This window comes from Oncorhynchus mykiss, chromosome 30, assembly GCF_013265735.2.
Source record: "Oncorhynchus mykiss isolate Arlee chromosome 30, USDA_OmykA_1.1, whole genome shotgun sequence".
In the NCBI taxonomy this organism is placed as follows: Eukaryota; Metazoa; Chordata; class Actinopteri; order Salmoniformes; family Salmonidae; genus Oncorhynchus; species Oncorhynchus mykiss.
In genome coordinates, this window is record NC_050570.1 from 5,674,571 (window position 1) to 5,694,317 (window position 19,747).

The 19,747-nt window shown below is 46.3% G+C and overlaps 1 protein-coding gene across 5 annotated transcripts in view; it reads left to right on the forward strand.

The window, feature by feature from the left end:
* LOC110521188 (anoctamin-5) overlaps window positions 1-19,747 on the forward strand; it is a 78,620-nt gene that overhangs the window by 53,406 nt on the left and 5,467 nt on the right. For 3 of the 5 annotated variants that reach the window (XM_036969464.1, XM_036969466.1, XM_036969467.1), the window contains 11 exons: window positions 854-959; window positions 1,480-1,540; window positions 2,039-2,190; window positions 4,710-4,790; window positions 8,816-9,044; window positions 9,602-9,777; window positions 9,977-10,074; window positions 10,804-10,934; window positions 14,005-14,210; window positions 15,891-16,093; window positions 18,019-18,124. In XM_036969464.1, coding sequence (XP_036825359.1) covers window positions 854-959; window positions 1,480-1,540; window positions 2,039-2,190; window positions 4,710-4,790; window positions 8,816-9,044; window positions 9,602-9,777; window positions 9,977-10,074; window positions 10,804-10,934; window positions 14,005-14,210; window positions 15,891-16,093; window positions 18,019-18,124 — 1,549 coding nt within the window. Of the gene's footprint in view, window positions 1-853; window positions 960-1,479; window positions 1,541-2,038; window positions 2,191-4,709; window positions 4,791-5,355; window positions 5,431-8,815; window positions 9,045-9,601; window positions 9,778-9,976; window positions 10,075-10,803; window positions 10,935-14,004; window positions 14,211-15,890; window positions 16,094-17,936; window positions 17,968-18,018; window positions 18,125-19,747 lie in introns of those variants that run through there. The other 2 variants (XM_036969468.1, XM_036969465.1) reach the window with 2 other exon arrangements.

A 19,747-nucleotide genomic window follows, 5' to 3' on the forward strand; every position in this document is an offset into this window, starting at 1 on the left:
GATGTTGAGATGTGTCTGTTACTTGAACTCTGTGAAGCATTTATTTGGGCTGCAATTTCTGAGGCTGGTAACTCTAATGAACTTATCCTCTGCAGCAGAGGTAACTCTGGGTCTTCCTTTCCTGTGGCGGTCCTCATGAAAGCCAGGTAACTCTAATGAACTCATCCTCTGCAGCAGAGGTAACTCTGGGTCTTCCTTTCCTGTGGCGGTCCTCATGAGAACCAGTTTCATCATAGCGCCTGATGGTTTTTGCGACTGCACTTGAAGAAACTTTTAAAGTGCTTGAAATGTTCCGCATTTACTGACCTTCATGTCTTAAAGTAATGATGGACTGTCGTTTCTCTTTGCTTATTTGTGCTGTTCTTTCCATAATATGGACTTGGTCTTTTACCAAATAGGGCTATCGTCTGTACACCCCCCCCACCTTGTCACAACACAACTAATCACCAGGAAAGAAATTCCACAAATTAAGAAGGCACACATGTTAATTGAAATGCATTCCAGGTGACTACTTCATGAAGCTGGTTGTGAGAATTCCAGGAGTGTGCAAAGCTGTCATCAAGGCAAAGAGTGGCTACTTTGAAGAATCTCAAATATAAAATATATTTAGATTTGTTTCAGACTTTTTTTTGGTTACTACATGATTCCATATGTGTTATTTCATAGTTGTGATGTCTTCACTATTATTCTACGATGTAGAAAATAAAAAATAAAAATTCAAATGTTTTGATCGAGTAGGTGTTGTAAAATCTTTTGCCCGGTAGTGTAAATCATGACATCATGACGCTATCATTTAGATTTGCTTTGAAATCTCTTTCTTATGTTCTCCTCCATCCATTCTTCGTTGTTTCAGTAAAGAAATCTGTAGTGAGGAGATTGGAGGCAACATTATCATGTGTCCGCTGTGTGATAAGACGTGTGGCTACTGGAAGCTCAACTCAACGTGTAACTCGTCCTGGGTAAGAAGTACACCCAGGCTTTGCACTGTGAAGATATAAAGATAGTCATTGTTTTAGGGCTCCCGAGTGGCGCAGCGGGTTTACGGCATTGCATCTCTGGTTCGAATCCTGGCTGCTTCTACATCTGCATTGCTTGCTGTTTGGGGTTTTAGGCTGGTTTTCTGTATAGCACTACATCAGCTGATGTAAAAAATTGGTTTATGAATACATTTGATTGATTGATTGATTGATATCACAACTGGCCGTGATTGGGAGTTCCATAGGGCTGCGCACAATTAGCCCAGCGTTATCTGGGTTTGTACCGGGGTAGGCCGTCATTGTAAAAAATAATTTGTTTTTAACTGACTGGCCTAGTTAAATAAAGGTTAAATGTAAAAAAAAATAATAATAATAAAAACTGGGAATGTGTTCAGTTTGTAGACACACATCTCTAAGGAGTTTTTGAACATCATCCTCATGTTTTCTTCTTTTAAGACACGTTATTTTGTCTATGAACTTACTCTGGGTTTTCTTCTTTCAGCAATCGCATATGTTTGACAATGTGGGGACAGTTTTCTTTGCCATATTCATGGGGATTTGGGGTAAGTGACAGTACTGTAACTGTGCATGTGGGCCCCCTAGTGGCAGCTGCCAATAGCTACAACTGGAAAAACAGACATTCTCTTGGAGTACTAGGGAGCTTTATAACAGCAGAGCCTCTCTAGCCTGAAGTCAGGACCTGTTTACAGTTACATGTTTTACATTTTAGTCACTTACAGCAGCGATTAGGGTTAAGTGCCTTGCTCAAGGGCACATCGGCATATTTTTTTCCCACCTGGTCAGCTCAGGGATTTGAACCGGCGACCTTTCGCCAAACGTACGACACGGAGAGTGTACCCAGCCTACAGCCTCACCTGTATGAATGCTCTGTCATGTGGGTGAATTCCTACTGAATATAGAGGACACTGAAGGGAGGAGTGATAGCTAACACAGTGCTAAACTATTGCTAGTTTTTTTTTTTTTTTTACAGTTCTACAAAAGCCTTTCCACAGAGTCTCCTTTTGGCCTGAACTCTGTCTCCTCACCCTGTCCTTCTGCAGTGACTCTGTTTCTGGAGTTCTGGAAGCGTCGGCAGGCCCGGCTGGAGTACGAGTGGGACCTGGTGGACTTTGAGGAAGAGCAGCAGCAGCTTCAACTACGACCAGAGTACGAGATCAAGTGTACCAGCCGCAGACTCAACCGCGTTACACAGGTGCTTGTGTTACCATCACTTACCTGCATCATAACACTGGGTTAGGGGTTTAGGGGTTTGGGGCTCGTGTTACCATACACAGGGGCTCGTGGTACCATACACAGGGGCTCGTGTTACCATACACAGGGGCTCGTGGTACCATACACAGGGGCTCGTGTTACCATACACAGGGGCTCGTGGTACCATACACAGGGGCTCGTGGTACCATACACAGGGGCTTGTGGTACCATACACAGGGGCTTGTGGTACCATACACAGGGGCTTGTGGTACCATACACAGGGGCTTGTGGTACCATACACAGGGGCTCGTGGTACCATACACAGGGGCTCGTGGTACCATACACAGGGGCTCGTGGTACCATACACAGGGGCTCGTGGTACCATACACAGGGGCTCGTGGTACCATACACAGGGGCTCGTGGTACCATACACAGGGGCTTGTGGTACCATACACAGGGGCTCGTGGTACCATACACAGGGGCTCGTGGTACCATACACAGGGGCTCGTGGTACCATATTGTTTCTGTGCATTACATTGTTGAATGCTTTACAAATAACACAGTGTGATTATTGCACTACAGTATATATTCTAGATACATATGTTTATGTCTGGATTTGGCTACAATCAACATTGCTGATGAAGCTTAGTTGTTCATCAAATTGAGTAACGTAGAGGCTTAGACAAACTGTTAAAAGACAAGTAGGACATGGATAAAGAGGGGAGTTACTTCACCCTCCATCCACAGCTTCACCTTCCACATCATTACCTTCCACATCTTCACCTTCCACATTTTCACCTTCCACATCTTCAACCTTCATATCCTCACCCTCCACATCTTCACCCTCCACATCTTCACCCTCCATATCCTCACCTTCCACATTTTCAACCTTCACACCTTCACCCTCCACATCTTCACCTTCCACATCTTCACCTTCCACATCTTCACCTTCCACATCTTCAACCTTCATATCCTCACCTTCCACATCTTCACCCTCCACATCTTCACCCTCCACATCCTCACCTTCCACATTTTCAACCTTCACATCTTCACCCTCCACAGCTTCACCCTCCACAGCTTCACCCTCCATATCCTCACCTTCCACATTTTCAACCTTCACATCTTCACCCTCCACATCTTCACCTTCCACATCTTACCCTTCCACACGTTCACCTTCCACATCTTCACCTTCCACATCTTCAACCTTCACATCTTCACCCTCCACATCTTCACCTTCCACATCTTCACCTTCCACATCTTCACCTTCCACATCTTCAACCTTCATATCCTCACCCTTCACATCTTCACCCTCCACATCCTCACCCTCCACATTTTCAACCTTCACATCTTCACCCTCCACATCTTCACCCTCACATCCTCACCTTCCACATTTTCAACCTTCACATCTTCACCCTCCACATCTTCACCCTCCATTACCTCACCTTTCATATTTTCACCCTACACATCTTCACCCTCCACATCTTCAACTTCCTCATCTTCACCTTCCACATCTTCACCCTCCATATCCTCACCTTTCATATTTTCAACCTCCTCATCTTCACCCTCCACATCTTCACCTTTTATATTTTCACCCTCCACATTTTCACCCTCCACATCTTCACCCTCCACATCTTCACCCTCCACATCTTCACATTTTCATCCTCCATGTCCTCATCCTCCACATTTCCACCATCCTCAACCTCTACATTTTCACCATCCACATTTTCACTCTTCACCTCCTCATCCTCACCATCTTCTCCCTCCACATACTCACCCTCCACACCTTTACCCTTCTCCTCCTCACCCCCCACACCTTTACCCTTCTCCTCCTCACCCCCCACACCTTTACCCTTCTCCTCCTCACCCTCCACATCTTCACCCTCCACATCTGCACCCTCCACATCTGCACCATCTTCACCCTCCACATCTGCACCATCTTCACCCTAAACATCTTCACCATCCACATCTTCACCCTCCATATTCTCACCACCTTCACCCTCCACATCCTCACCCTCCACATCATCACCCTCCACATCATCACCCTCCTTCACCCTCCACTTCTTCACCCTCCACATCTTCACCCTCCTTCACCCTCCACATCCTCACCCTCCACATCATCACCCTCCACATCATCACCCTCCACATCTTCACCCTCCACATCATCACCCTCCACATCATCACCCTCCACATCATCACCCTCCTTCACCCTCCACTTCTTCACCCTCCATATTCTCACCACCTTCACCCTCCACATCCTCACCCTCCACATCATCACCCTCCACATCATCACCCTCCACATCTTCACCCTCCACATCATCACCCTCCACATCATCACCCTCCACATTTTCACCCTCCACATCTTCACCCTCCACATCCTCACCCCCCACATTTTCACCCTCCACATCCTCACTATTCACATCTTCACCCTCCACATCCTCACTATTCACATCTTCACCCTCCACATCCTCACTATCCTCACCCTCCACCTCCTCACCCCACCTGTCTGTAAATGTACTATAGGAGGAGGAGTGGGTCCTTGACAGGACGGCAGCTGATCTAGTGGGCAAAGTGCTCCTGTGTTGGGCCACCGTGGTGTTGTGGGTAAGACAGGCACAGAGAGAAGAGGAATGCCGGTTTGTTGTGATGTGGAGAGATGGTTTGGCAGGCCTGGCTTGTGTTGACTTACTCACGTCTGGATGGAAGATGTCTGAAGCCGACTGCAGCGTTTTACCTGGTAACCATGGAAACCTAGCTGTTCCAAAGCTAAAACAGAGTTGTGGTTGTGTTTAATAGCCTGGTGGTCCAGATCTGGTTCTGCTGTAAGAGCTAAATGCCATGGCGATGGTCACGACAATGACCAGAACCATAGACGTTGACTATCTCTTGGACCTGGCTAATTAAAGCATGGATTCACCAGGAAAGGGCTACAGTGGGTCAGTGAACTGGTCTGGGGTCAGGTCTGAAGTATGACACAGGGTTTGGGGTTCCATTCCATTAAAATTAATTTTCCCCATATGAGGAAAAACTGGAATCTGAATTTCAGTTTACTGATTGAAATGGAATTGAACCCAACTCTGGTATGACATGTCTTCACCAGTAGCCGAATGGTAACCATGGTGACTGACTGTGCATGTTGTCCCTGCTTTGCTTGGTTACGGTGTTGTAGGAGATGGAACCATACTTTCCCGCAAAATCCCAGTGTGCTCGTACATTCCTGTCTGGAGCCACCGTCATTTTCTGGGTGAGCATTTATTAATGATAGTCTACTCTGTATCTCCCTCCTCCCTCATCTCCCTCCTCCCTTGTTCTCATCTCTCTCCTCCCTTGTTCTCATCTTCCTCCTCCCTTGTTCTCATCTCTCTCCTCCCTTGTTCTCATCTTCCTCCTCCCTTGTTCTCATCTCTCTCCTCCCTTGTTCTCATCTTCCTCCTCCCTTGTTCTCATCTCTCTCCTCCCTTGTTCTCATCTTCCTCCTCCCTTGTTCTCATCTCTCTCATCTTTCTCCTCCCTTGTTCTCATCTTGCTCCTCCCTTGTTCTCATCTCCCTCCTTCCTAACCACTCCCTTGTTCTTAGCACCCTCCTTCCTCATATTCCTTCTCCCTTGTTCTCATCTCCCTCCTTCCTAACCACTCCCTTGTTCTTAGCCCCCTCCTTCCTCATCTTCCTCCTCCCTTGTTCTCATCTCCCTCCTTCCTCATCTTCCTCCTCCCTTGTTCTCATCTTCCTCCTCCCTTGTTCTCATCTCCCTCCTTTGTCATCTTCCTCCTCCCTTGTTCTTAGCCCCCTCCTTCCTCATAATCATCCTCCCTTGTTCTCATCTCCCTCCTTTGTCATCTTCCTCCTCCCTTGTTCTCAGCTCCCTCCTTTGTCATCTTCCTCCTCCCTTGTTCTCAGCTCCCTCCTTTGTCATCTTCCTCCTCCCTTGTTCTCATCTCCCTCCTTTGTCATCTTCCTCCTCCCTTGTTCTCAGCTCCCTCCTTTGTCATCTTCCTCCTCCCTTGTTCTCATCTCCCTCCTTTGTCATCTTCCTCCTCCCTTGTTCTCAGCTCCCTCCTTTGTCATCTTCCTCCTCCCTTGTTCCCATCTCCCTCCTTTGTCATCTTCCTCCTCCCTTGTTCTCATCTCCCTCCTTTGTCATCTTCCTCCTCCCTTGTTCTCAGCTCCCTCCTTTGTCATCTTCCTCCTCCCTTGTTCTCATCTCCCTCCTTTGTCATCTTCCTCCTCCCTTGTTCTCATCTCCCTCCTTTGTCATCTTCCTCCTCCCTTGTTCTCATCTCCCTCCTTTGTCATCTTCCTCCTCCCTTGTTCTCATCTCCCTCCTTTGTCATCTTCCTCCTCCCTTGTTCTCATCTCCCTCCTTTGTCATCTTCCTCCTCCCTTGTTCTCATCTCCCTCCTTTGTCATCTTCCTCCTCCCTTGTTCTCATCTCCCTCCTTTGTCATCTTCCTCCTCCCTTGTTCTCATCTCCCTCCTTTGTCATCTTCCTCCTCCCTTGTTCTCATCTCCCTCCTTTGTCATCTTCCTCCTCCCTTGTTCTCATCTCCCTCCTTTGTCATCTTCCTCCTCCCTTGTTCTCATCTTGCTCCTCCCTTCTTCTCATCTCCCTCCTTCCTAACCACTCCCTTGTTCTCATCTCCCTCCTTTCTCATATTCATCCTCCCTTGTTCTCATCTCCCTCCTTTGTCATCTTTCTCCTCCCTTGTTCTCATCTTCCTCCTCCCTTGTTCTCATCTCTCTCCTCCCTTGTTCTCATCTTCCTCCTCCCTTGTTCTCATCTCTCTCCTCCCTTGTTCTCATCTTTCTCCTCCCTTGTTCTCATCTCTCTCCTCCCTTGTTCTCATCTTCCTCCTCCCTTGTTCTCATCTCTCTCATCTTTCTCCTCCCTTGTTCTCATCTTGCTCCTCCCTTGTTCTCATCTCCCTCCTTCCTAACCACTCCCTTGTTCTTAGCACCCTCCTTCCTCATATTCCTTCTCCCTTGTTCTCATCTCCCTCCTTCCTAACCACTCCCTTGTTCTTAGCCCCCTCCTTCCTCATCTTCCTCCTCCCTTGTTCTCATCTCCCTCCTTCCTCATCTTCCTCCTCCCTTGTTCTCATCTTCCTCCTCCCTTGTTCTCATCTCCCTCCTTTGTCATCTTCCTCCTCCCTTGTTCTTAGCCCCCTCCTTCCTCATAATCATCCTCCCTTGTTCTCATCTCCCTCCTTTGTCATCTTCCTCCTCCCTTGTTCTCAGCTCCCTCCTTTGTCATCTTCCTCCTCCCTTGTTCTCAGCTCCCTCCTTTGTCATCTTCCTCCTCCCTTGTTCTCATCTCCCTCCTTTGTCATCTTCCTCCTCCCTTGTTCTCAGCTCCCTCCTTTGTCATCTTCCTCCTCCCTTGTTCTCATCTCCCTCCTTTGTCATCTTCCTCCTCCCTTGTTCTCAGCTCCCTCCTTTGTCATCTTCCTCCTCCCTTGTTCTCATCTCCCTCCTTTGTCATCTTCCTCCTCCCTTGTTCTCATCTCCCTCCTTTGTCATCTTCCTCCTCCCTTGTTCTCATCTCCCTCCTTTGTCATCTTCCTCCTCCCTTGTTCTCATCTCCCTCCTTTGTCATCTTCCTCCTCCCTTGTTCTCATCTTGCTCCTCCCTTCTTCTCATCTCCCTCCTTCCTAACCACTCCCTTGTTCTCATCTCCCTCCTTTCTCATATTCATCCTCCCTTGTTCTCATCTCCCTCCTTTGTCATCTTTCTCCTCCCTTGTTCTCATCTTCCTCCTCCCTTGTTCTCAGCTCCCTTCTCTCTCTCCTCTTCTAGTTTCTCCTCCCTCTCGTCCTCCTTTTCTTGTTATTTCCCTCCTGTCTCCTCTTCCTCTCCTCTGTCTCCTCTTCCTCCCTCTCTCTCCTCCTCTCCCTCCTCCTGTCTCCTCTTCCTCTCCTCTGTCTCCTCTTCCTCCCTCCCTCTCCTCCTCTCCCTCCTCCTGTCTCCTCTTCCTCTCCTCTGTCTCCTCTTCCTCCCTCTCTCTCCTCCTCTCCCTCCTCCTGTCTCCTCTTCCTCTCCTCTGTCTCCTCTTCCTCCCTCCCTCTCCTCCTCTCCCTCCTCCTGTCTCCTCTTCCTCTCCTCTGTCTCCTCTTCCTCTCTCCCTCTCCTCCTCTCCCTCCTCCTGTCTCCTCTTCCTCTCCTCACCTTCCTCTTCATCAGTGTCTTCTTCATATGATCATCATCACTCCTTATCCTCACCAACAAAATCTTCCATATTTCTCAGAACATTATAGAAAATGTTTGGAAATAGTATTGAGAGATACTTTTACAATATTTGTGGATCCGAAACTGTGTGCTGAATGTGCATGATTTTTTATAAGCTTGTGCACCATACTTTAGTGGTTTTTTTTTAGATGGCATTGTTTTTACTCTTTACTATTTAATTATTTGTTGATGTGGTGGTGATTTGTCAGTGTCTGTGTGTGAAACCTTCTCTAATTCTACTAGTACGTGTAAAATGCACTGTCTGGTTCTTGGCCTCATTTCCATTTTCAAATTCAGTCAATTCAGTTTCATTTCAATTTCACATAACTTCCTGAATTGTATCTGTCCCTTTATGTACACTCTCACGCCTATGCCCTCTCTTCACCAATCCCCTCCTCTGCCTCAGATCTCCCTGATCATAGCGTGTATCATCGGGGTGATAGCCTACCGTTTGGCGGTGTACGCTGCGTTCGCTAGCATCATGAAGGACAGCCCCACCAATAACATCCACATGGTGGGCTCCCTCATCACCCCGCAGCTCGCCACCTCCGTTACCGCTTCCTGCATCAACTTCGTCATCATCATGATCCTCAACGTGATGTATGAGAGAGTAGCCATCTGGATCACTGACATGGGTAAGATAGAGAGTAGCCATCTGGATCACTGACATGGGTAAGACAGAGAGTAGCCATCTGGATCACTGACATGGGTAAGACAGAGAGTAGCCGTCTGGATCACTGACATGGATAAGACAAAGAGTAGCCATCTGGATCACTGACATGGGTAAGATAGTGGCCATCTGGATCACTGACATGGGTAAGATAGTGGCCATCTGGATCACTGACATGGGTACGATAGAGAGTAGCCATCTGGATCACTGACATGGGTAAGATAGAGAGTAGCCGTCTGGATCACTGACATGGGTAAGACAGAGAGTAGCCGTCTGGATCACTGGTAAGATGTAGGTGTGGGGTAACAAGAGGGGCAGAGAGAATGATTGTTGTTTTAAGTCAGCTTACAAACAGATAAAGACGATACCAAAATTGTGTTTGCATCCTGACCATGAAAATACGAACTAAAAAAGACGATCGCAGCCCTGCTTTAGTGAGTCGAATGCTGATTTACGATAGACGGATCAATTCCTTATTGTAGCCTCTCCTCGTTGTGAATGTTGCTTTTTTTCCCCCCTCAGAGATCCCCAAAACACACCTGGAGTACGAGAACAAGCTGACAGTGAAGATGTTTTTGTTCCAGTTCGTCAACTACTACTCTTCCTGTTTCTACGTGGCCTTCTTCAAGGGGAAGTTCGTCGGCCGTCCCGGAGACTACATCTATATGTTCGGCTGGAGCAAGCTGAGGAACGAGGAGGTAGAGTACCTAGTGTAGAGTACCTAGTGTAGAGTACCTAGTGTAGGGTACCTAGTGTAGAGTACCTAGTGTAGAGTACCTAGTGTAGAGTACCTAGTGTAGAGTACCTACAACCAGTACAACTTGATCATACAACCAGTATTGCCCGCTGTGAGGAAGATGAAAACCTGGACTTGACCACACGTCTGTCCTTCCTCAGTGTGACCCTGGTGGCTGTCTCATTGAGCTGACCACTCAGCTGGTCATAGTGATGGCAGGCAAGCAGGTGTGGGGTAACATCCAGGAAGCTCTGGTTCCGTAAGTATTCATTCTGACATTTTCACCATTCCTAAGGTCTGTAAACATGTCGTCTTGGGGCCAATACCTAACTTAAGTTGTGTTTTTACTCTGACTTAACTTTGGACTTTAGGGTAAATCACATATTGATGTTAATAAGGAAAGATTTGGCCTCCCGATTGGCGCAGTGGTTAAGGGCGCCAGCTGTGCCAGAGACTCTGGGTTCGCGCCCAGGCTCTGTCATAACTGGCCTCGACCGGGAGGTCTGTGGGGCGACGCACAATTGGCCTAGCGTCATCCGGGTTAGGGAGGGTTTGGCCGGTAGGGAAATCCTTGTCTCATCGCGCACTAGCGACTCCTGTAGCGGGCCATGCCAGTGCGCGCTAACCAAAGTTAGCATGCACGGTGTTTCCTCTGACACATTGGTGCGGCTGGCTTCCGGGTTGGATGTGCGCTGTGTTAAGAAGCAGTGCGGCTTGGTTGGGTATCGGGGGACGCATGACTTTCAACCTTCGTCTCTCCCGAGCCCGTACGGGGAGTTGTAGCGATGAGACAAGATAGTAGCTACTAACAATTGGATACCACGAAATTGGGGAGAAAAAGGAGTCAAATTAAAAAATAATAATAATAATAATTTGTGGTAAAACTTGAATCTCGATTTAGGATTCTGCCCCCTTTTTTTTGTTTTCTATACATTCTAGCCACAAATGTGAAGAGCAGTACCTCTGACCACTGTGTTGATACTTCCAGGTGGCTGCTGAACTGGTGGGGGAGCCGTAAAGCCCGTAGCCACCCTGAGAGCCTGTACAGCCGCTGGGAGCAGGACCATGACCTGCAGAACTTTAGCCATCTGGGTCTTTTCTATGAGTACCTGGAGATGGGTGAGTAATGCAGCCAGCGACACACAGAACAAAACATACGGGAAGGTATTCAGACCCTTTGACTTTTTCCACATTTTGTTACTTTACAGCCTTATTCTAAAATTGATAAAATTATTTTTTTTCTTCTCCTTTACACATTTATAAAACATTAAAAAAAACAGAAATATCTTATTTCATAAGTATTCAGACCCTTTGCTATGAGATTCGAAATTGAGCTCAGGTGCATCCTGTTTCCATTGATCATCCTTGAGATGATTCTACTGCTTGATTGGTGTCCACCTGTGATAAATTCAATTGATTGGACATGATTTGGAAAGGCACACACCTGTCTATATACAGTGCCTTGCGAAAGTATTCGGCCCCCTTGAACTTTGCGACCTTTTGACACATTTCAAGCTTCAAGCATAAAGATATAAAACTGTATTTTTTTGTGAAGAATCAACAACAAGTGGGACACAATCATGAAGTGGAACGACATTTATTGCATATTTCAAACTTTTTTAACAAATCAAAAACTGAAAAATTGGGCGTGCAAAATTATTCAGCCCCTTTACTTTCAGTGCAGCAAACTCTCTCCAGAAGTTCAGTGAGGATCTCTGAATGATCCAATGTTGACCTAAATGACTAATGATGATAAATACAATCCACCTGTGTGTAATCAAGTCTCCGTATAAATGCACCTGCACTGTGATAGTCTCAGAGGTCCGTTAAAAGCGCAGAGAGCATCATGAAGAACAAGGAACACACCAGGCAGGTCCGAGATACTGGTGTGAAGAAGTTTAAAGCCGGATTTGGATACAAAAATATTTCCCAAGCTTTAAACATCCCAAGGAGCACTGTGCAAACGATAATATTGAAATGGAAAGAGTATCAGACCACTGCAAATCTACCAAGACCTGGCCGTCCCTCTAAACTTTCAGCTCATACAAGGAGAAGACTGATCAGAGATGCAGCCAAGAGGCCCATGATCACTCTGGATGAACTGCAGAGATCTACAGCTGAGGTGGGAGACTCTAGGACAACAATCAGTCGTATATTGCACAAATCTGGCCTTTATGGAAGAGTGGCAAGAAGAAAGCCATTTCTTAAAGATATCCATAAAAAGTGTTGTTTAAAGTTTGCCACAAGCCACCTGGGAGACACACCAAACATGTGGAAGAAGGTGCTCTGGTCAGATTAAACCAAAATTGAACTTTTTGGCAACAATGCAAGACGTTATGTTTGGCGTAAAAGCAACACAGCTCATCACCCTGAACACCCCATCCCCACTGTCAAACATGGTGGTGGCAGCATCATGGTTTGGGCCTGCTTTTCTTCAGCAGGGACAGGGAAGATGGTTAAAATTGATGGGAAGATGGATGGAGCCAAATACAGGACCATTCTGGAAGAAAACCTGATGGAGTCTGCAAAAGACCTGAGACTGGGACGGAGATTTGTCTTCCAACAAGACAATGATCCAAAACATAAAGAAAAATCTACAATGGAATGGTTCAAAAATAAACATATCCAGGTGTTAGAATGGCCAATTCAAAGTCCAGACTTGAATCCAATCGAGAATCTGTGGAAAGAACTGAAAACTGCTGTTCACAAATGCTCTCCATCCAACCTCACTGAGCTCGAGCTGTTTTGCAAGTAGGAATGGGAAAAAATGTCAGTCTCTCGGTGTGCAAAACTGATAGAGACATACCCCAAGCGACTTACAGCTGTAATCGCAGCAAAAGGTGGTGCTACAAAGTATTAACTTAAGGGGGCTGAATCATTTTGCACGCCCAATTTTTCAGTTTTTGATTTGTTAAAAAAGTTTGAAATATCCAATCAATGTCGTTCCACATCATGATTGTGTCCCACTTGTTGTTGATTCTTCACAAAAAAATACAGTTTTATATCTTTATGTTTGAAGCCTGAAATGTGTCAAAAGGTCGCAAAGTTCAAGGGGGCCGAATACTTTCGCAAGGCACTGTACGTGCTTTCAGTTCGTCCCGTTTATTTTCCAGCGATTGAATGTTAGCTAGCAGAAAGGAAGGCAAGGGCAGATTAGCCACTCGTCTCCTGATCCTCACAAGGCATCCTGATCTCTTTCCGCGAAACCTACGTTTCCTTTTCCAGCGAATCACGGGGATCTGGGCCTGATCGGGTGTCTGTAGAATATCCCTCGCGTCCGACTCATTGAAGAAGAACTCATCGTCCATTTTGAGGTGAATAATCCCAGTTCTGATGTCCAGAAACTCTTTTTGGTCATAAGAGACGGTTGCAGCAACATTATGTACAAAACAAGTTACGAACAACGCGAAAAAACAAACAAAATAGCATGATTGGTTAAGAGCCGTTAAGACGGCAGCCGTCCCCTCCGGCCCCATCTCCAGTCCAAGCGTCATGTCTGGAGGAAAGCTGGTACAATCCCTACGGTGAAGCATGGTGGTGGCAGCAGCATCATGCTGTGGGGATGTTTTTCAGCAGCAGGGACTGGGAGACTAGTCAGGGTCGAAGTAAAGATGAATGGAGCAAAGTACAGAGAGATCCTTGATGAAAACTTGCTCAGGACCTCAGACTTGGGTGAAGTTTAACCTTCCAACAGGACACCAACCTTAAGCACACAGCCAAGACAATGAGGAGGGGAAAAAACTATTGAATCCATTTTAGAATAAGGCTGTAACATAACAAAATGTGGAAAAAGTCAAGGGGTCTGAAATCTTTCCGAATGCACTGTAGGTGCTTTCTCAATTAGTCTTTCATTGATTCCTCGTATCTTCTCTCTTCACCTCCTTATTAAAATGTTTTGGAGGAGGAGATCTGAGGGAGGGACGTTGACGTCCCTTTGCGTTTTGAAAACTGTAGGGGGTGCAAGAAATCGAGGAAAGATGAATTGAGAAACAGCCTTACCCTCTAATAAAATATAGAAACATAAATTGAGAAACAGCCTTACCCTCTAATAAAATATAGAAACATAAATTGAGAAACAGCCATACCTTCTAAAGAAATCTAATACTCATTGCAAGATATCCTGCTCTCCTTCAGAGGACACCTGTGTCCCTGTATCTCACCATCATATCTCCTCCCCTCTCCAACACAGTGATCCAGTTTGGTTTCATCACTCTGTTCGTGGCCTCCTTCCCTCTGGCCCCCCTGCTGGCGCTGTTGAACAACATTATAGAAGTTAGAGTGGACGCCTGGAAGTTCACCACCCAGTTCCGCCGGCCCGTAGCGGCCAAAGCCCACAGCATCGGAGCCTGGCAGGAAATACTGAACGGAGTTGCCGTTTTCTCAGTCGTCACCAACGTGAGTATGGCTGTCCTAAAGTACAGTAGAGTACAGAGGAGTAGAGTACAGTAGAGTGTAGAGTAGAGTAAAATAGAGTGTAGAGTATAGAGTAGATTGCAGGAGAGTACACTAGAGTACAGTAGAGTACAGAAGAGTAGAGTACAGTAGAGTGTGGAGTAGAGTAAAATAGAGTGTAGAGTATAGAGTAGAGTGTAGGAGAGTACACTAGAGTACAGTAGAGTACAGTACAATAGGTAGAGTACAGTAGAGAGTAGATTAGGTAGAGTACAGTAGAGTAGAGTACAGTAGAGAGTAGAGTAGGTAGAGTACAGTACAGTAGAGAGTAGAATAGGTAGAGTACAGTAGAGAGTAGAGTAGGTAGAGTACAGTACAGTAGAGAGTAGAGTAGGTAGAGTACAGTAGAGAGTAGAGTACTGTAGACTAGAGTACAGTAGAGTAGAGTACAGTAGAGAGTACAGTACAGTAGAGTACAGTAGAGAGCACTAGGCTACCTGCTGCTCTAACCACTAGGCTACCTGCCGCTCTAACCACTAGACTACCTGCCGCTCTAACCACTAGGCTACCTGCCGCCCAACCACTAGGCTACCTGCCACCCTAACCACTAGGCTACCTGCCGCTCTAACCACTAGGCTACCTGCCGCTCTAACCACTAGGCTACCTGCCGCCCTAACCACTAGGCTACCTGCCGCTCTACCCACTAGGCTACCTGCCACTCTAACCACTAGGCTACCTGCCGCCCTAACCACTAGGCTACCTGCCGCCCTAACCACTAGGCTACCTGCCGCTCTAACCACTAGGCTACCTGCCGCTCTAACCACTAGGCTACCTGCCGCTCCAACCACTAGGCTACCTGCCGCTCTAACCACTAGGCTACCTGCCGCTCTAACCACTAGGCTACCTGCCGCTCTAACCACTAGGCTACCTGCCGCTCTAACCACTAGGCTACCTGCCGCTCTAACCACTAGGCCTCCTGCCGCTCTAACCACTAGGCTACCTGCCGCTCTAACCACTAGGCTACCTGCCGCTCTAACCACTAGGCTACCTGCCGCTCTAACCACTAGGCTACCTGCCCCTCTAACCACTAGGCTACCTGCCGCTCTAACCACTAGGCTACCTGCCGCTCTAACCACTAGGCTACCTGCCGCTCTAACCACTAGGCTACCTGCCGCTCTAACCACTAGGCTACCTGCCGCTCTAACCACTAGGCTACCTGCCGCTCTAACCACTAGGTTACCTGCCGCTCTAACCACTAGGCTACCTGCCGCTCTAACCACTAGGCTACCTGCCGCTCTAACCACTAGGCTACCTGCCGCTCTAACCACTAGGCTACCTGCCGCTCTAACCACTAGGCTACCTGTCGCTCTAACCACTAGGCTACCTGCCGCTCTAACCACTAGGCTACCTGCCGCTCTAACCACTAGGCTACCTGTCGCTCTAACCACTAGGCTACCTGCCGCTCTAACCACTAGGCTACCTGCCGCTCTAACCACTAGGCTACCTGCCGCTCTAACCACTAGGCTACCTGCCGCTCTAACCACTAGGCTACCTGTCGCTCTAACCACTAGGCTACCTGCCGCCCCATCGACCTATGGGACTCTCCTTATACTCAGTGCTTATAATCCATCTACTTTTTGTAATGTTATTTTAATATCTAAACGAGCTTTTTCTACCCCTCAGGCGTTCATCGTAGCCTTCACATCAGACATGATTCCCCGGCTGGTGTACATGTATGCCTACAGCCCTGACAACGATCTCTCTATGAAGGGCTACATCAACAATAGTCTGTCAGTGTTCAACATCTCTGGCTTCTCTGAGGACAACCGGCCTGATGACGGAGAGAGCCCTGAATGGTTCAACAGCTCTGTCATCACCACCTGCAGGTAGGTGTAGGTGTAGGTGGGTGTGTGTGTGGTGGTAGCAGTAGTAGTAGCAGTAGCAGTAGTAGTAGTGGTAGTGGTAGTAGTAGTAGTAGTAGCAGTAGTAGTAATAGTAGTAGTAGCAGTACTAGTAGCAGTAGCAGTAGTAGTAGTAGTAATAGTAGTAGTAGCAGTAGTAGTAGCAGTACTAGTAGCAGTAGTAGTAGTAGTATTAGTAATAGTAGTAGCAGTAGTAGTAGTAGCAGTAGTAGTAATAGTAGTAGTAGCAGTAGCAGTAGTAGTAATAGTAGTAGTTGCAGTCGTAGTAATATTTGTAGTAGTAGTAGCAGTACTAGTAGCAGTAGTAGTAGTAGTATTAGTAATAGTAGTAGTTGCAGTCGTAGTAATATTTGTAGTACTAGTAGCAGTAGTAATAGTAGTAGTGGTAATAGTAGTAGCAGTAGCAGTAGTAGTAGCAGTAGTAGTAATAGTGGTAGTAGCAGTACTAGTAGCAGTAGTAGTAATAGTAGTAGCAGTACTAGTAGCAGTACTAGTAATAGTAGTAGTAGTGGTACTAGTAGCAGTACTAGTAGTAGTAGTAGTAGTAGCAGTGGTAGTAGCAGTACTAGTAGCAGTAGTAGTAATAGTAGTGGTAGCAGTACTAGTAGCATTAGTAGTAATAGTAGTAGTAGTAGTAGCAGTAGTAGTAGTAGTAGCCGTAGTAGTAGCAGTAGTAGTAGCAGTAGTAGTAATAGTGGTAGTAGCAGTAGTAGTAGCAGTAGTAGTAATAGTACTAGTAGCAGTACTAGTAGCAGTAGTAGTAGCAGTAGTAGTAATAGTAGTAGTAGCAGTACTAGTAGCAGTAGTAGTAATAGTAGTAGTAGCAGTACTAGTAGCAGTAGTAGTAATAGTAGTAGTAGCAGTAGTAGTAGCAGTAGTAGTAATAGTAGTAGTAGCAGTACTAGTAGCAGTAGTAGTAATAGTAGTAGTAGCAGTAGTAGTAATAGTAGTAGTAGCAGTAGTAGTAGCAGTAGTAGTAATAGTAGTAGTAGCAGTACTAGTAGCAGTAGTAGTCATAGTAGTAGTAGCAGTAGTAGTAGCAGTAGTAGTAATAGTAGTAGTAGCAGTAGTAGTAGCAGTAGTAGTAATAGTAGTAGTTGCAGTCGTAGTAATATTTGTAGTACTAGTAGCAGTAGTAGTAATAGTAGTAGTAGCAGTAGTAGTAGTAGTAGCAGTAGTAGTAATAGTACTAGTAGCAGTACTAGTAGCAGTACTAGTAGCAGTAGTAGTAATAATAATAGTAGTAGTAATAATAATAGTAGTAGTAATAGTAGTAGTAGCAGTAGTAGTAGTAGTAGCAGTAGTAGTAGTAGCAGTAGTAGTAGCAGTAGTAGTAATAGTACTAGTAGCAGTACTAGTAGCAGTACTAGTAGCAGTAGTAGTAATAGTACTAGTAGCAGTACTAGTAGCAATAGTAGTAATAGTACTAGTAGCAGTAGTAGTAGTAGTAGCAGTAGTAGTAATAGTACTAGTAGCAGTACTAGTAGCAGTAGTAGTAATAGTACTAGTAGCAATACTAGTAGGTAGTAGTAGTAATAGTAGTAGTAGCAGTAGTAGTAGTAGTAGCAGTAGTAGTAATAGTAGTAGTAGCAGTAGTAGTAATAGTACTAGTAGCAGTACTAGTAGCAGTAGTAGTAATAGTACTAGTAGCAATACTAGTAGGTAGTAGTAGTAATAGTATTGTATTGGGGGAGCGGAGAGACTATCTTTAATGTGTATGTATTTTCTGTATAACTACCGCTAACCACCGGCCCATGAGAAGCGCTATGTGTGTGTTTATAACAACTCCTGTCTCCCTGTCCTCTAGGTACCGTGACTACCGCTAACCACCGGCCCATGAGAAGCGCTATGTGTGTGTTTATAACAACTCCTGTCTTCCTGTCCTCTAGGTACCGTGACTACCGCTACCCTCCAGGCCATGAGAAGCAGTACACTCACACCATGCAGTTCTGGCACATCCTGGCTGCCAAGCTGGCCTTCATCATTATCATGGAGGTAGGACGGACTCCTCTAGCTACCCTACTGGAACCAGCCATAGAAACAGAACCTAGAGAACGGGCGTGGAAACTCTAACCCGGGAAATTTGACTCTTAAACTCATGAGTACCGTACTTGAATGAGGAGGCCCAATCTATAATAGATTATATATTTAGTTATTTTTTATTTCATGATTATGATCTTGTCTCACCGCTGCAACTCCCCAACGGGCTCGGGAGAGACATAACCCGGAGTGCTTAACCCGGAAGCCAGCCGCACCAATGTGTCGGAGGAAACACCATTCAACTGACGATTGAAGTCAGCCTACAGGCGCCCGGCCCGCCACAAGGCGGCGCTAGAGCGCAATGAGGCAAGTAAAGTCCCCCCGGCCAAACCCGCCCCTAATACGGATGACACTGGGCCAATTGTGTGCCCTCCCTCCATATGGGACTTCCGGTCACGGCCGGTTGTGACAGCCTGGGATCGAACCACAGGCTGTTGTGCCGCCGCAACACTGCGATGCAGTGCCTTAGACCACTGCGTCAATCGGGAGAACCACCGGTCATTTCAACCAGCTCTGCTCATGCTTTTCACTTAGTAGTCAGTCACTAAATAGAAATGCTTAGATTCCTTCTGTGGTCTGCAGTATCTGTCCCCAAATCATGACCAGCTGTCTGCAGTATGTCCCCAAATCATGACCAGCTGTCTACAGTATCTGTCCCCAAATCATGACCAGCTGTCTACAGTATCTGTCCCAAAATCATGACCAGCTGTCTGCAGTATCTGTCACCAAATCATGACCAGCTGTCTACAGTATCTGTCCCCAAATCATGACCAGCTGTCTACAGTATCTGTCCCCAAATCATAACCAGCTGTCTACAGTATCTGTCCCCAAATCATGACCAGCTGTCTACAGTATCTGTCCCCAAATCATGACCAGCTGTCTACAGTATCTGTCCCCAAATCATGACCAGCTGTCTACAGTATCTGTCCCCAAATCATGACCAGCTGTCTACAGTATCTGTCCCCAAATCATGACCAGCTGTCTACAGTATCTGTCCCCAAATCATGACCAGCTGTCTACAGTATCTGTCCCCAAATCATGACCAGCTGTCTACAGTATCTGTCCCCAAACATGACCAGCTGTGTACAGTATCTGTCCCTAAATCATGACCAGCTGTCTACAGTATCTGTCACCAAACATGACCAGCTGTCTACAGTATCTGTCCCCAAATCATGACCAGCTGTCTACAGTATCTGTCCCCAAATTATGACCAGCTGTCTACAGTATCTGTCCCCAAATCATGACCAGCTGTCTACAGTATCTGTCCCCAAATCATGACCAGCTGTCTACAGTATCTGTCCCCAAACATGACCAGCTGTCTACAGTATCTGTCCCCAAATCATGACCAGCTGTCTACAGTATCTGTCCCCAAATCATGACCAGCTGTCTACAGTATCTGTGCTAATATATTACATCTGTGAATAGAAAACAGATCTTTATTTTTACTTAATAGTCAGTCACTAAATAAGAACAGTTAAGATTCCCTACAGCATTTAAATCCATAGAGACTTCACATATATCTATCCCCCCCAAAAAGCGATATTCTAGGTGCATAGGTTACGTTTGTGTTGCTACTGT